We start from the raw sequence: 12,640 nt of genomic DNA on the forward strand, positions 1-12,640 counted from the left end.
AAACGTACCGTGCTTTCTTTTGCGACACCAGCGCCGTACACATAATTAATCCTTCGAGCTGTTCTGCAGCACTGGTGCCACGGTAAAACTCGTACTCGTAAAGATACAGATATTTCATGTTTTCCATTGTGCGGTAATAAGCGACGCCACAAAAAAGGGGAAAAAACAAATGAATGATTGTTTTCAAAACTCAAATGTACCAGCTAAGTGAATTTATAAATTTGAATTTGGAATTCTTAACCAAAGAGGAGATATTTCAGATCAAAGTGGTCAGTACGATTTTTCGAATTTCATATGTATGGACCTAATAATATTAAAGATCAAAATACAATGTATTGAAACCATGAATTATATTCGATGATTTCAACCCTGGCAAGCACCACTTTTTAATTCATCGTGAGTAAAACTTATGTGGCAAATGGAAATCCGCCAACTGTATCTACCAGCCCGCTTTGGAGCAGCGTGATTTAGTAAGCTCGAAACCGTCTCCTCAAGAAGAGGAGGAGACCATAGCTCAGCAGCGCGACTTTACAAGCTTTTAATTAAAATTTACTTTTATTTATAAGTAAGCCGAGATGGCCCTGTGGTAAGAACGCGTGAATCTTAACCGATGATCGTGGGTTCAAACCCGGGCAAGCACCTCTGAATTTTCATGTGCTTAATTTGTGATTATAATTCATCTCGTGCTTTACGGTGAAGGAAAACATCGTGAGGAAACCTGCATGTGTCTAATTTCACTGAAATTCTGCCACATGTGAATTCTACCAACCCGCATTGGAGCAGCGTGGTGGAATAAGCTCCAAACCTTCTCCTCAAAAAGAGGAGAGGAGGCATTTAGCCCAGCAGTGGGACATTCACAAGCTGTTACGGATACTTTTATTCAAAAAACAGTGAATTTACTATTGACATATCGGTCAGTTTACTACAGAAATCTTTTTTTGTATTCACGGTCTAAACAGTTTTTACGAATATAAGCGCGGAGATTGAAATCGGTAGTGTAGCTACTGATGCGAATACGCTTGGGCGTTTACAGTTAGTTAATAGCCGATTAACATAATTATCGTTTATTAGTCAAGATTTTTTATTTTATTGTTTTTACGTTTCATAAATAAACATTTAACAAAATAAAAATATTGACCGTTAGTTTTCTATATATATTATACTTTATAATGTAAAAAATCGGTTTTGCTCTTTAATGTATGTTACATTACAGAACAGAATACATTATTATTATTTTTATGGGCCACCTGATGGTAAGTGGTCACCAACGCCTTTAGACATTGGGCTTGTAAGAAATGTCAACCATCGCTTACATAGCCAATGCGCCACTAACATTGGGACCTAAGATTTTATCTCCCTTATGCATGTAATTACACTGCCTCACTCACCCTTCAAAGCGGAACACAACAATACCAAGTACTGTTGTTTTGCGGTAGAATATCTGATGAGTGGGTGGTACCTACCCAAACGAGCTTGCACAGAGCCTTACCACCAGTTATTTTAGAAATGTTTAGACTGACAATGTATTACACCTTTACAATATTTTCAAATATCTGAAAAAGTTAAATAATTATATTTCTTTTCTATACTCTTTTTTTTTAAACAAATAATGTAATCCTGTTTTGATCCAGTTTTATGTAAAAAAAATTTGGGCACCGTTGGATTACATTATAAAATATAAGAAACAATTGCATCTAGTCAGTTTCATATAAACATGTTTATTTATAATTGGCCAACCGGTTTTAAATCAGCGCGTTGGAATAAGCCTTCTACTCAAAATCAGTGGTAAATTGACTGTTACTCTAATTCCAAAACTTCCAGAAGTTAAAGTACCTATCTAATTAATTTAAGTTATCGTTTTACCCCTTATTAAAGGCCAAAATATAATATATTGAAACAATGAATTATAACCGATGATTTCGAATTCAAACCCGGGCATGCACCACTGAATTTTCATGTGCTTAATTTGTGTTTATAATTCATCACGTGCTTGACGGTGAATGAAAACATCCTGAGGAAACCCACATAGGAGCAGCGGTGTGGAATAAGCTTCTCCTCAAAAGGGAGAGGAGACCTTAGCCCAGCAGTGGGACATTAACAGACTGTTACTGTTTACTGAATTTACAACTGTTAATGACAATTCTTAACAATATTTATTTAATCTGTTCTGAAGTATCTACTTCCAAACCAGTAGTTTTAGTATGCTTACCAATCTTTATTTTTTTACTTATTTTATAAAAATATACTTTTTCAGTTTTCATTCCTAATCATTTGATCACGAAGTATTATTCTAACAATATAAATTATTCATATGGAGATACAATTTAATAAGTATGTTTCATCTTTCATTGATCTCAATCAAAGAACTCCTAGATCCAAGATCCTTACTGGCACCATTTTATCTTAAGACAATAGAAAGATAAATAGGAAAAGACAGAACAGTTCAGAACCGTATTCTCCTGTGGATATTTGTCAACTGATTTTTGTTTATAAGCTATTGACGAGCTTCGTTATTAATAAAAAAAATGCAAATCCGAATGGATAAAACATGCTCGAAACATGCAATTTCACATTATATATTTCCTAATTTCTTCTTAATTCTTATTCGTCTTAATTATCAATAATGATTATAGTCGAATTTCGACCACTGAGTCGAAATATAGTAAAGAATTATGTACAAAGATTTCCAAACCATCTCGTTTACGTCACTAATTTTAGCATGTCATAATGTATTGTGTGCACGTATGATTTTATTCATAAAACATAGCTCAAATGACATAATTGCAAATATGTAAATATGTATTTGTGTCAAAACGGATTATATAAAATATTCATAGTCATATACAATAACCTTTGCTATTTCTAATTTTATCACGAGAATATTCTTACGTTTAAAGCATTATGACCTAGCGCAAAGGTGTATTCTACCTGTAACTGCCTATATAAAGTTATCGTTTAATATATAAGATTATTTTAAATTATCCAACAAAAATGGTTTGTTATTTTTAAAACTTATTTTTTTTTACTGATTTTGAATTTGGGTGGTCTAAATTTAATAATTGCTACAAGGTCAAAATCTACCAAAAAAATAACAACAACAATTCTTAGTAAATATACTTACAATATCTAATACCTCATTTACATATGTACGAATTGTATGACAAATTTTGCGGCAAAACATTCTAATACTTCACGAGTGTGCATTTACTCATTCGCAGTAGTTCGCCCCCTTTTCCAAATCCTATTGACTCGTGTCTACACGGTACATAACCACCAACCATCAAGTTTTACTCTAAAACATCGCTCCCGACGCGATAATTAAGTTTAACCTCAAATGGTTAATGTCAAAAAATCAAAATGTAATTTTGGTGCAAAAGTGCAGCCCATTCACATTAGGTAACAAAGCACAGGCACGCTGCTCGTGACACAGAATTGCGAGATGTATTTAATGAAATATCTTAGGAACAGGGTCTAGTAACGAGAGTAGTACCGAGGAGATAGGGGAACACCCCCTAAACTTCTGGACGGAGTTTAAAGAGTACCCTAGGTTACATTTTTTTTTTTCTTAGAACCGCTACTTGTCGTATATTTTTCGGCCTATTCCGTAATCCCATTGGATTATGGAATATCAAATGGATATTGTAATCGTTCCCGAATGACTAACGCCCATTTATAGATGCATGCTCGTTATTCGTCTCGCCACACGTTTCGCGTATGTGTAAATGCAGTATTATAGGTATGACATTTAAACATTAGAAACTACCGACAAAGAATGAGGACACCCGCATCAATTAACTCGCAGGTATAAATTAATGACCTAAATGCCGTTGAATACGATGCCTTGTTATTTATCGGGTAAAAAATTAATTTATATTTTACAAACTAAACATATAGTTTGTTTTGACGTCTAGGCACATCATTATTTTTTTTTAATTGCGCATACGGGCTTGTAGGCTATCTGATGGTAAGTGGTCACCATCGCCACAGACATTGACGCTGTATTAAATGTTAACCATTCCTTACGTTGCCAACGCACCTTGGGAACTAATATGTTATATTCCTTGTACCTGTAGTTACACTGGCAAACTCACTCTTCAAACCAGAACATTAGTAGAATTTGTTATTTATATTAAAGAGTGGTTCCCACCCAGACGGGATAACACAAAGTGCTAAACTGAGTCAATTTATTTCTGGAGACAAGTAAAGGCCATAAATACGTGAATAGTTCGGTATATCAATGATCTTTCCTTAAATCGCGGTTGTTTTAAGTCATACAAGTATCGGAAATGCTATATTTGCTACTTTGTAAGACATTTATTAAGAAACTACAAATACTACTAAAATTTGAACCAAATTTGGACATAATACGAAAAGCTGCAGTATGCAGAAAATCGTTGGCTTTCCAGTGTCCGCAGATTTTGTGAAAATGCAAATTAATTTCGTGTCATAAAATCACGAGCGCGAAGAAAATGATGTACTTGAGTTCATTAATATACCCATTTATTATAAATAAGTTCTATCGATCTATTTTTATTCGATAATTAAGAAGAATAAGAATTGAGAAGAAATTAGGAAATATATAATGTGAATTTGCATGTTTCGAGCATGTTTTATCCGTTCCGATATGTATTTTTTTTATTAATAACGAAGCTCGTCATAGCTAATAATCATAGCTAATAAACGAAAACCAGTTGACAAATACCCACAGGAGAATACGGTTCTGAACTGTTCTGTCTTTTCCTATTTCCTATTCGAGCGCGAAGAAAATGATGTACTTATTTAAAAATGGGTATATTAATGACCTCACAGAACTATTCCAAGAAGGTTCCTACATGGTTTTTGCAGTAAGTGTCTTATATGGTCATTTTTCAAAGCAATGTTGAATACGATAGGTTAAGAGTACCTATAACTCTTATTGCAGTATGCATTTTTCTCTCTCTTTCTTGATCTCTCTTTAAAAAAAAACAGCGTAGGTCACTAATAAAAATTACAAATCCTACGGGATCGCTTTCGCATGCTAACGTGACGTTTTCTCATAATGCCTGACCAACTCATATATTTACAAGTACCAGACAGTTGCAACGCAAATCAGCTCATTAAATTTGAAGTGAATGAAATAAAGGAATTGAAATATAGTTTACATTTGAATCATACAAACTTCGAAGATATATGTTAATCCAAGTTATATGTCGTCGGAGGATATTAAAAGTTATCAAAATGTAACATATCTTCATCATAATATCATATAACAAAATATGTCTTAACTTAAGTAAGCATATATTTCAATTTTAAAATATTAAGCCTAAGCTTAAAAAAATATAAAAAGGAAGAATACATTTAGATTTACTAAAAGCTTTGCATGAACTCAATTGAAATATCATAAAATCTAAAAAAGTGATGATGCAGAAATAATTTGAATGTAGTATATTTATGTGAATGATGTACGGCGTATTAAGGGGAATCGTTTGTAGGCTGATTCTCAGGACAACGACATGTTGAATGAATAGCAATATTTTCGTTATTGGTGACATGTTTGTTTAAAGCTGTCCTACTGAACACGTTAGTTAGGCAGGATGTGAAAAAGTTAATAAATATTCCAGCCCTTCTAGGAACTAAACAATTGTTTGGGCGAATCTTTAATGGGCTGGTTCTCAGGACGCAACCAATTTAGAATAAAATAAATATTCCATTAAATATATATAAAATAAATTAGGATGGTTTTATTGTTAGTTAAGTTTTTGTTAGTATGCATGAACATTTAGATTTCGTTCAAAGGGACACATCCCATACTAAAAAAAATACATGATATAATAAGAGTTACAAATACTTATAATTTTTAAGAGACATCTTAAACATTAATATTCAAAATTTTACGAAAAATACCTTGTTATATTCGAAAATCTGATTCAAAAATTTTAGGCGGCAACCTTAGCCATTAATTGCGATGGATGATCCGAAATTGATAGGTACTTAAACAGTTATATCGACTTTAATTTTATTTCTTCTAACAAGTTCGCCGTCATTCGAAAGCTTGGACTTGTAGATTCTATTTATTTCACTATTTTATATAATCTGCAAGTGAACAACGAATATTTTAACATTTTTAAATTTAATCTACGCCACTCTTCCTTGAAGTAGTATTGTTCTGTGATCTACGGTGTTTATTGCTTTATTGACAGATGGCTAGATACAGGCTGACACTGACAGACAAAAGTCTGAATAAAAGTCAAAAGTGTTCTGTGCTAACAGGCCAGGCGACAGCTCATTATATTGCATTGTATATATAGTTTCAAATAGAAATCAAGGGAGATATTTTACATTTAGTTTCACGTATCAATGACTTGTATAAAATTCATTTATAATGCAGTATAAAAAAGTTACCCACGTTCTTTTCGATTTAGATGGCCTACTCATTGGTATATTAGTATAAAATGTTGTATATACCGGTATTATCTTTGCGATTTGTGTACTATTTTCATTTACTTTACAGATTCAGAAAAACTTTATTCAGAGGCTTTTGAAATGGTATGTGCTAAATATGGAAAAACCTTTACGTGGGAAATTAAATCCAGTTTATTGGGTTTTCAAGGTTACGAATGTGCTGATAAAATCATTGAAACATTAAACCTGCCACTGACGAGTGATGAGTTTATGGACGAATGCCAAGAAGTGTATGAAAAAATATTTGTCAATGTACAATTAATGCCAGGTATTCTTTAAAACTAAACTATTAATATCTTTAAAAACAAATAAGTACAGACTTATTATATTGAATGAAAATGTCATGAACTATAAAAAAAATCTATTGCTTTTTTATATATAATATATAAATTTTTAGAGCTTATTAGATTTTTCATAAGGACCTCCTACCTAAAAATAGTATATTAATGCTTTAAAATCAGAAAAACTACATTATTAAATGTATTAAATAGTTTTAGATAAATGTATGTAATATTCTAGATATTTGTTGTCTTTTATTATTTGAAGGGGCACAGAAGTTAGTTGAACACTTGTACACTAAAGGAGTCCCAATCGCATTGGCTACAAGTTCAAGTGCAGACAGTATGGATATGAAGATGCAAAATCACCAATCATTTCTTAAGTATTTCCATCATCTTACCATGGGTTCCTCAGATCCTGAAGTAACTAAAGGCAAACCTGACCCAATAATATTTTTGGTCTGTGCCTCTCGATTTCCTGACAAGCCAAAACCTGAGAATGTGAGTTTAATATAATTAAGTAAAGGAGTAAAAGATGAAAAAAATATATTTAAAAAAATTAATTTTTTAGTGCTTAGTATTTGAAGATGCTGTAAATGGTGTAAAAGCAGCATGCGCAGCTAACATGCAAGTTGTTGCTGTGCCAGACCCACGAATTGATAGAGAGCAGTTAAAAGATGCTACGTTAGTCCTCAACTCTTTAGAAGAATTTCAACCAGAACTTTTTGGTCTCCCAAGCTATGATTAAAATAATCAAATGCTAATTTTCTGTAAGTATCATTTAGATATATAATCTCTATATGATTTTATTACTGAACACCATGAAAATTTTAATTTTTGAAAATAATTTGCATTCGCATTGGCAATGTAAGCTATGGTTAACATTTTTTCAATGCCAATGTTTTGGACAGTGGTGACCACTTACCATCAGGTGGCCCACTTGATCATCCGCCTACCTATTCTATAAAAAAAATGTTTGTAATTGTATATTATCTTTCATTTTTACTATAAATTGAAATATATATAAAGATGGTACTATATATTGAAATATAGCCTTCTTCTGATGATGTCGAATGGCATCTCCTTAGAGTGTTTTGCTTCTTAGACACTACCCTGTTATGCAGATAAATTAGTTTAATTTTAGTGTTATTAAAAGTTGGTTTTTTATAAAAAGTACATCATTTCTAGTTGTTGTTAATTTGTAAGGTATTAATTTTCTTTTATAGCATTGTTAAAATAATGATGAATGCATAACATGTTTATAAAATTTTAAATAGTAGTTTGTTGAAACATTTTATATGTTCATAATGTTTTATGAAATATGTTTCGTTATATTGAAAATCTAATAATGTTTAATATTATTTCTTGTATAACCTCAAAATATGTCTAGTCATTGAAAACTATACTATTAGTATCGATAATAAATAAAATGTTAATTTAAGCATAATGCATCGTTTATTTCTCTTACACAAAACCTTCATTATATAAACAATACTATTACTTAAAATAGCTATTACTTAAAAGTACATGAAATTGTATATTTATAAAAACATTACGTTTTTTAGGTATGACGTATTAAACTGCCATTTAGCTATAGGCTTGCAACATTGAACATAGGTACTCTCAACATTAATTCGTTTTCTTGGCTATATGGATAGCCAGATATTTTGTCTATTTGCTACAAAATTTGCACTCGATTTGAAATTAACTAACCAGGACCTAAAACTGAATTTAAAATCAATTGAAAAATGACATTCACTACATTAAAAGTGAAAAACAATTATTAAAAAAAATCACGTTTTAACGAACTAAAAATGATTGATGATGAATGATTTCTAACCCGCGATATACATAGATTCATAGTTCTGAATCAGTTACGAATTTTAACTAGTAAAATTTCATACCGTAATTGTCATGTAATTGTGAGCTGTTGATCACCTCCAGCTTTTTCACCTTTACTTAATAACATATGATATACTTAGGTAAGTCAAAAATTATATGTTCTAAGAAAAAAAACTATATATAAGGCTTAATACCCATTTGATTAGGAATGTTTGCTTCAATTCCAAAATAACAAACAAAACCTACTTATGTCTATATTATAACTCTAATTTTTAAATATTTAAAGTAAACTTTAAATATTTAATTAAACTTTAAGTAATAATTAGCATAGAAATGAATAAATAATGGAAGATATGATGGTAAAGTATACTTAATCACAAAAAAAGTTGGTTACTAAAAATGTTTATTTATACAATTTTAAAACGAAGCAACACATAAAAATATTGTCATTAATTTAAATGTAATGTTAAAAAAAAATTATTATAAATTTGATTCACGTCAATATCCGTGGAATAGCGGTTGAAAATAGTACTTAGTATGGAGACATACCTCATCATCCACTGCTATCTAGCGTGACAAGCATGGCAACGCGTGCCTAAAGAGGCCACCTTCTCCCGCCGGGCATGCTAGTCCCAACCCCAGGGGAGAAAAGAACCGGGCTACGGTAGGCTACCACACATGATGGAAGAAAATTTAGCAAAGTATAATGTACGTTCAATGGGGCTTGTCTATCACCTCGCTGACTTCAGCATACTCTAATAATGTGGCAAAACCATGTACAAAGACATCGAAAGACCCATCTACAGAATTGTTATGGGAGACTTCCAAAATGAAAGTAAAAGTAAGCGGCGAATCGACAGTCGGACCTTATAGCTTGGGCTGCAGAACCACAGGTCTCAATACCCTTGAGTAGATGAGACAATGAGATAATCCATAGAAGGACCGGAGTTACTGATGTCACTTCAGTCTGCTAATTTAGGAGACTGAAGTGAACTCCAGGCAGGTGAAACGATTGCCTGAAGAAGGTTGTGGGGCTCCCACTGCCGATGCCGATGGTGGGGAAACGAGACTGTTAGCGCAACATAGGAGAGATCTACGTCCAGCAATGGACCACGATTGGCAAATGATGATTTTTTTATCGCAGCTTCGCTGACTCCAATAAACTGAGTATTTCATATCAATGAAATCTTAGAATACTATATCGTTATACTTATTTAGTTGTGATTGGAAGATGCAGTTGTAGCTGAAATGCGATGCACTGTTATTGATAATTATTGTATAGCTATTGTGTGGACTGTTAAGGAACATTATATATAATATTCTAATCATCAAATGGCGGCAAACCAAACACTTCCGGCCGGAAGTCTTCCATTGAGTTTAGTATAAGTGTTGCCTCGGGCGCTTGATTACGATCGAAACGCGGATCTGGAATCATCACCACTTGCATACCAGCCGCAACTGCTGCTTTCACACCGTTTAAGGAATCTTCGAATACTAAGCACTAAAAAGAAACATTGAAATAGTTAATAAGACAATAATTAATATGACACATGAATAAAAATAATGACCTTATCTGGGCTTGGTGCATCCGGAAACTTGGCGGCAGCTATTAGAAATATATCAGGATAAGGTTTTCCTTTTTTCACATTAGGATCTGATGATCCCCAAGTTTTATTGGGGAACAATTGAAAAAGCTCATGATGATGAGTAACTTTCAAGTCATATGTTTCCTTACTACTACTAGTTGCAAGACCCATTGGAACCTTGTGTTTATGTAAATGGCGCAGAAGTTTCTCAACGCCTGTAATAAATAACTGTTATGACTGGTCACATATAAAGAACTTAATCATCATAAGAAAAGTAATCATACATTACCTGGCATTACTTTTGATTGTAAAACTAGTTTATCGAAAATCTTTCTTGTTTCTAAAAGAAACTCATCTACGGATAATGGCAAGTTGAGCTCATTAATAATAGAACTCGCTAGTTCCTGGCTCTGTTTACCCATTATTTTACTTTTTAACTCAAATGTAAATTCTTTGCCATATCTAGAAGCAACTTGTTGGAATACGATCATATAAAATTCCTCCGTATCTAAAACGCATTATGAAAATCAAACACTTGAATATGATTTTTATCTTTAATTTATATTGAATATATAAATACCTACCGAGTACAAACGCTACATAATTTACAAATTGACTTTAAAATGTTATAGACCTTCAAATACTGTTATATAATTTAATTAATTTATACATAAACTATAATTAAAGCGTAGTATGCATGATAGCTGAATTTCAACACAAAACAAGACATTATCAAATTACAAACATACATAAATTACATGCAATTTATAACCAAAGTATCCTACACTCTCATAATACATGAGTTAAAACCTCAGACCTAAGATTATTATTCATCAGGAAGAAATTATGAATAAATTTAAAGAAAAGAGGTATAATTTATTCAAAATACATTACAAATCCGTTTCTTGCAAGCTAGAGAACTTATACTGACTCAATAATAATCCATCCATGTCAAATAAAACGTGGGTAACCGGCTTGCAAATCATTTTCGAAAAAAAAACACTCGCTCACGTAACGACTTTACGTTATTAAGACTTAGTAGTTTATTATATATTAGTTAAATGAGGTCAACTTTAGTCATCTTGTTTCAGTCTGTTATCTTATCTACAAGCCGTACACAAAACAAACTTACATAAAATAGGATAAACTAATCTTTTGGTAACAGCAGAAGATTTTTGTAATTAATAAAATATTTCTCTACTTTTTGAAATCTAATGTAGATATTATATTTATTTGGTATCATTTGATGATATTGAATGCTAATTCGAGCGTAACCGTGCTGACTAAATTATGCCTATTATTATAGATAGTATTTTTTTTTAAATATTTGCGTAAAACCTTAGTATATATAAAATAAAAAATATATATATTTAGAAAAAATATTTGGTGAATGTTATTATACTCTGTGGTCATACTAGTTTGACGTAATTTGAACGTAGGCAGAGAAACTAATAGACGCAATGACGATTTCCTTCTCACTTACAAAAGAAAGAGTACGAAAATTACATTGCAAATGGCTTAGACAGAGATAGAATTATCAAATCTTTTGTCCCTTACCGCGTAACCAATTTTAGTGTTTGTTTCGCTACTCAAGTAGCATGATTATAAAGCATAGAAAATGAAATATTTTCGACATCAGGGGCGGTGTCTTTTTTCTTGAGGCAATTTTACAATACAAGAGTTATCGTGTATTGTAAAATCAGATTCTAGGCAATAATTGGACGAATTAAATTGGGGCGATAATTGCAATACTGAGTTAGGAGCAAGGGAAAATAATAACTCCTCCTTTTTTGTCAGGTGAATGAAAACTTTTTTTGTATTTAAGTCCTTTAACCCAACATATACGTTGGCACATATTTGTTAGAGTTACTGTTTCATCTATGTTACTACAGAATTTTTGCCAATTACGACTTTTGTCTTTTTTATCATGATTTGGCTCTCTATTACTTTGTTTTCGATTAAATTAAGATTGCTTGGGATAGGATTCTTTCTAAATTGACTTAGAGCTGATCTACGTTCCGCAACTACTTTAGATAAAGCTGCATTCCAATATTGTCTAGGCATGAAATTTCTCGTGGGGTCTGTACAAATCTTTGCGTTGGGTATGTACATGTCAGCGGCCTTGTTTATTTCAGCTTTAAGAATTTCGTACAACATACAGTACACAATTTGTACATTGTTATCTAAAAGTTTATCCCAATAACTGACAAATGTTTCTTTTAGGGTCAAACTATAAGATTTCCAAACAGCTAACTTATATTTTCTTTTTTGTATTAAGTGCAAAGTATCCGTATAGTTAAAATAATAACTAATAATTAAATGGTTGCTGCCTAGACTTTCAATGCTTACGTGCCAATTACAATTCACTGCTATATCAGTTGACACAAAGGTAATTTCAGGTGATCATTGTTGAAGAATCCCATTAACTAATTTTAGCCGGGTTGGTTGTCCATTATTAAATGCTATGAAGCTGTTATCTAATGAAGCATCAAA

General features: G+C 32.0%; 2 protein-coding genes across 5 annotated transcripts; one reads left to right on the top strand and one right to left on the bottom strand.

The window, feature by feature from the left end:
• Nucleotides 1-6,207: 6,207 nt before the first annotated feature.
• Nucleotides 6,208-8,122, top strand: LOC126776263 (pseudouridine-5'-phosphatase-like). The gene is made up of 4 exons (XM_050498590.1): nt 6,208-6,416; nt 6,491-6,709; nt 6,988-7,220; nt 7,291-8,122. Exons 1-4 carry the CDS (start codon nt 6,362-6,364, stop codon nt 7,465-7,467), a joined length of 684 nt encoding a protein of 227 aa, XP_050354547.1. The 5' UTR covers nt 6,208-6,361; the 3' UTR covers nt 7,468-8,122.
• Nucleotides 8,123-8,163: 41 nt separating this feature from the next.
• On the bottom strand, nt 8,164-11,365 carry LOC126776262 (pseudouridine-5'-phosphatase-like). Of its 4 annotated transcripts, none has more exons than XM_050498589.1 (4): nt 11,280-11,365; nt 10,437-10,655; nt 10,130-10,362; nt 8,164-10,062 (listed from the first exon to the last, which is right to left on the bottom strand). In XM_050498589.1, the coding sequence occupies exons 2-4, from the start codon at nt 10,636-10,638 to the stop codon at nt 9,883-9,885; spliced, it is 615 nt and encodes a 204-aa protein (XP_050354546.1). In that variant the 5' UTR covers nt 10,639-10,655; nt 11,280-11,365; the 3' UTR covers nt 8,164-9,882. The 4 variants fall into 4 exon arrangements, with proteins under 4 accessions (XP_050354546.1, XP_050354542.1, XP_050354545.1 ...); XM_050498585.1 differs by lacking the exon at nt 11,280-11,365 and adding an exon at nt 11,079-11,232; XM_050498588.1 differs by lacking the exon at nt 11,280-11,365 and adding an exon at nt 11,037-11,132.
• Between the last annotated feature and the right edge of the window lie 1,275 nt (nt 11,366-12,640).

This window comes from Nymphalis io, chromosome 20 (assembly GCF_905147045.1).
Source record: "Nymphalis io chromosome 20, ilAglIoxx1.1, whole genome shotgun sequence".
NCBI lineage: Eukaryota > Metazoa > Arthropoda > Insecta > Lepidoptera > Nymphalidae > Nymphalis > Nymphalis io.

Bases quoted from the DNA above. Each gene is read 5' to 3' on its own strand.
- LOC126776263 (XM_050498590.1), top strand. From the start codon at position 6,362: ATGCAGTATAAAAAAGTTACCCACGTTCTTTTCGATTTAGATGGCCTA. The intron at 6,710-6,987 runs GTATTCTTTAAA...TATTATTTGAAG, and splicing joins CAATGTACAATTAATGCCAG to GGGCACAGAAGTTAGTTGAA. The intron at 7,221-7,290 runs GTGAGTTTAATA...TTAATTTTTTAG, and splicing joins ACAAGCCAAAACCTGAGAAT to TGCTTAGTATTTGAAGATGC.
- LOC126776262 (XM_050498585.1), bottom strand. From the start codon at position 11,133: ATGATTTGCAAGCCGGTTACCCACGTTTTATTTGACATGGATGGATTA. The intron at 10,656-11,078 runs GTCAGTATAAGT...AATGCGTTTTAG, and splicing joins CATGGATGGATTATTATTGA to ATACGGAGGAATTTTATATG. The intron at 10,063-10,129 runs GTCATTATTTTT...GTTTCTTTTTAG, and splicing joins ATGCACCAAGCCCAGATAAG to TGCTTAGTATTCGAAGATTC.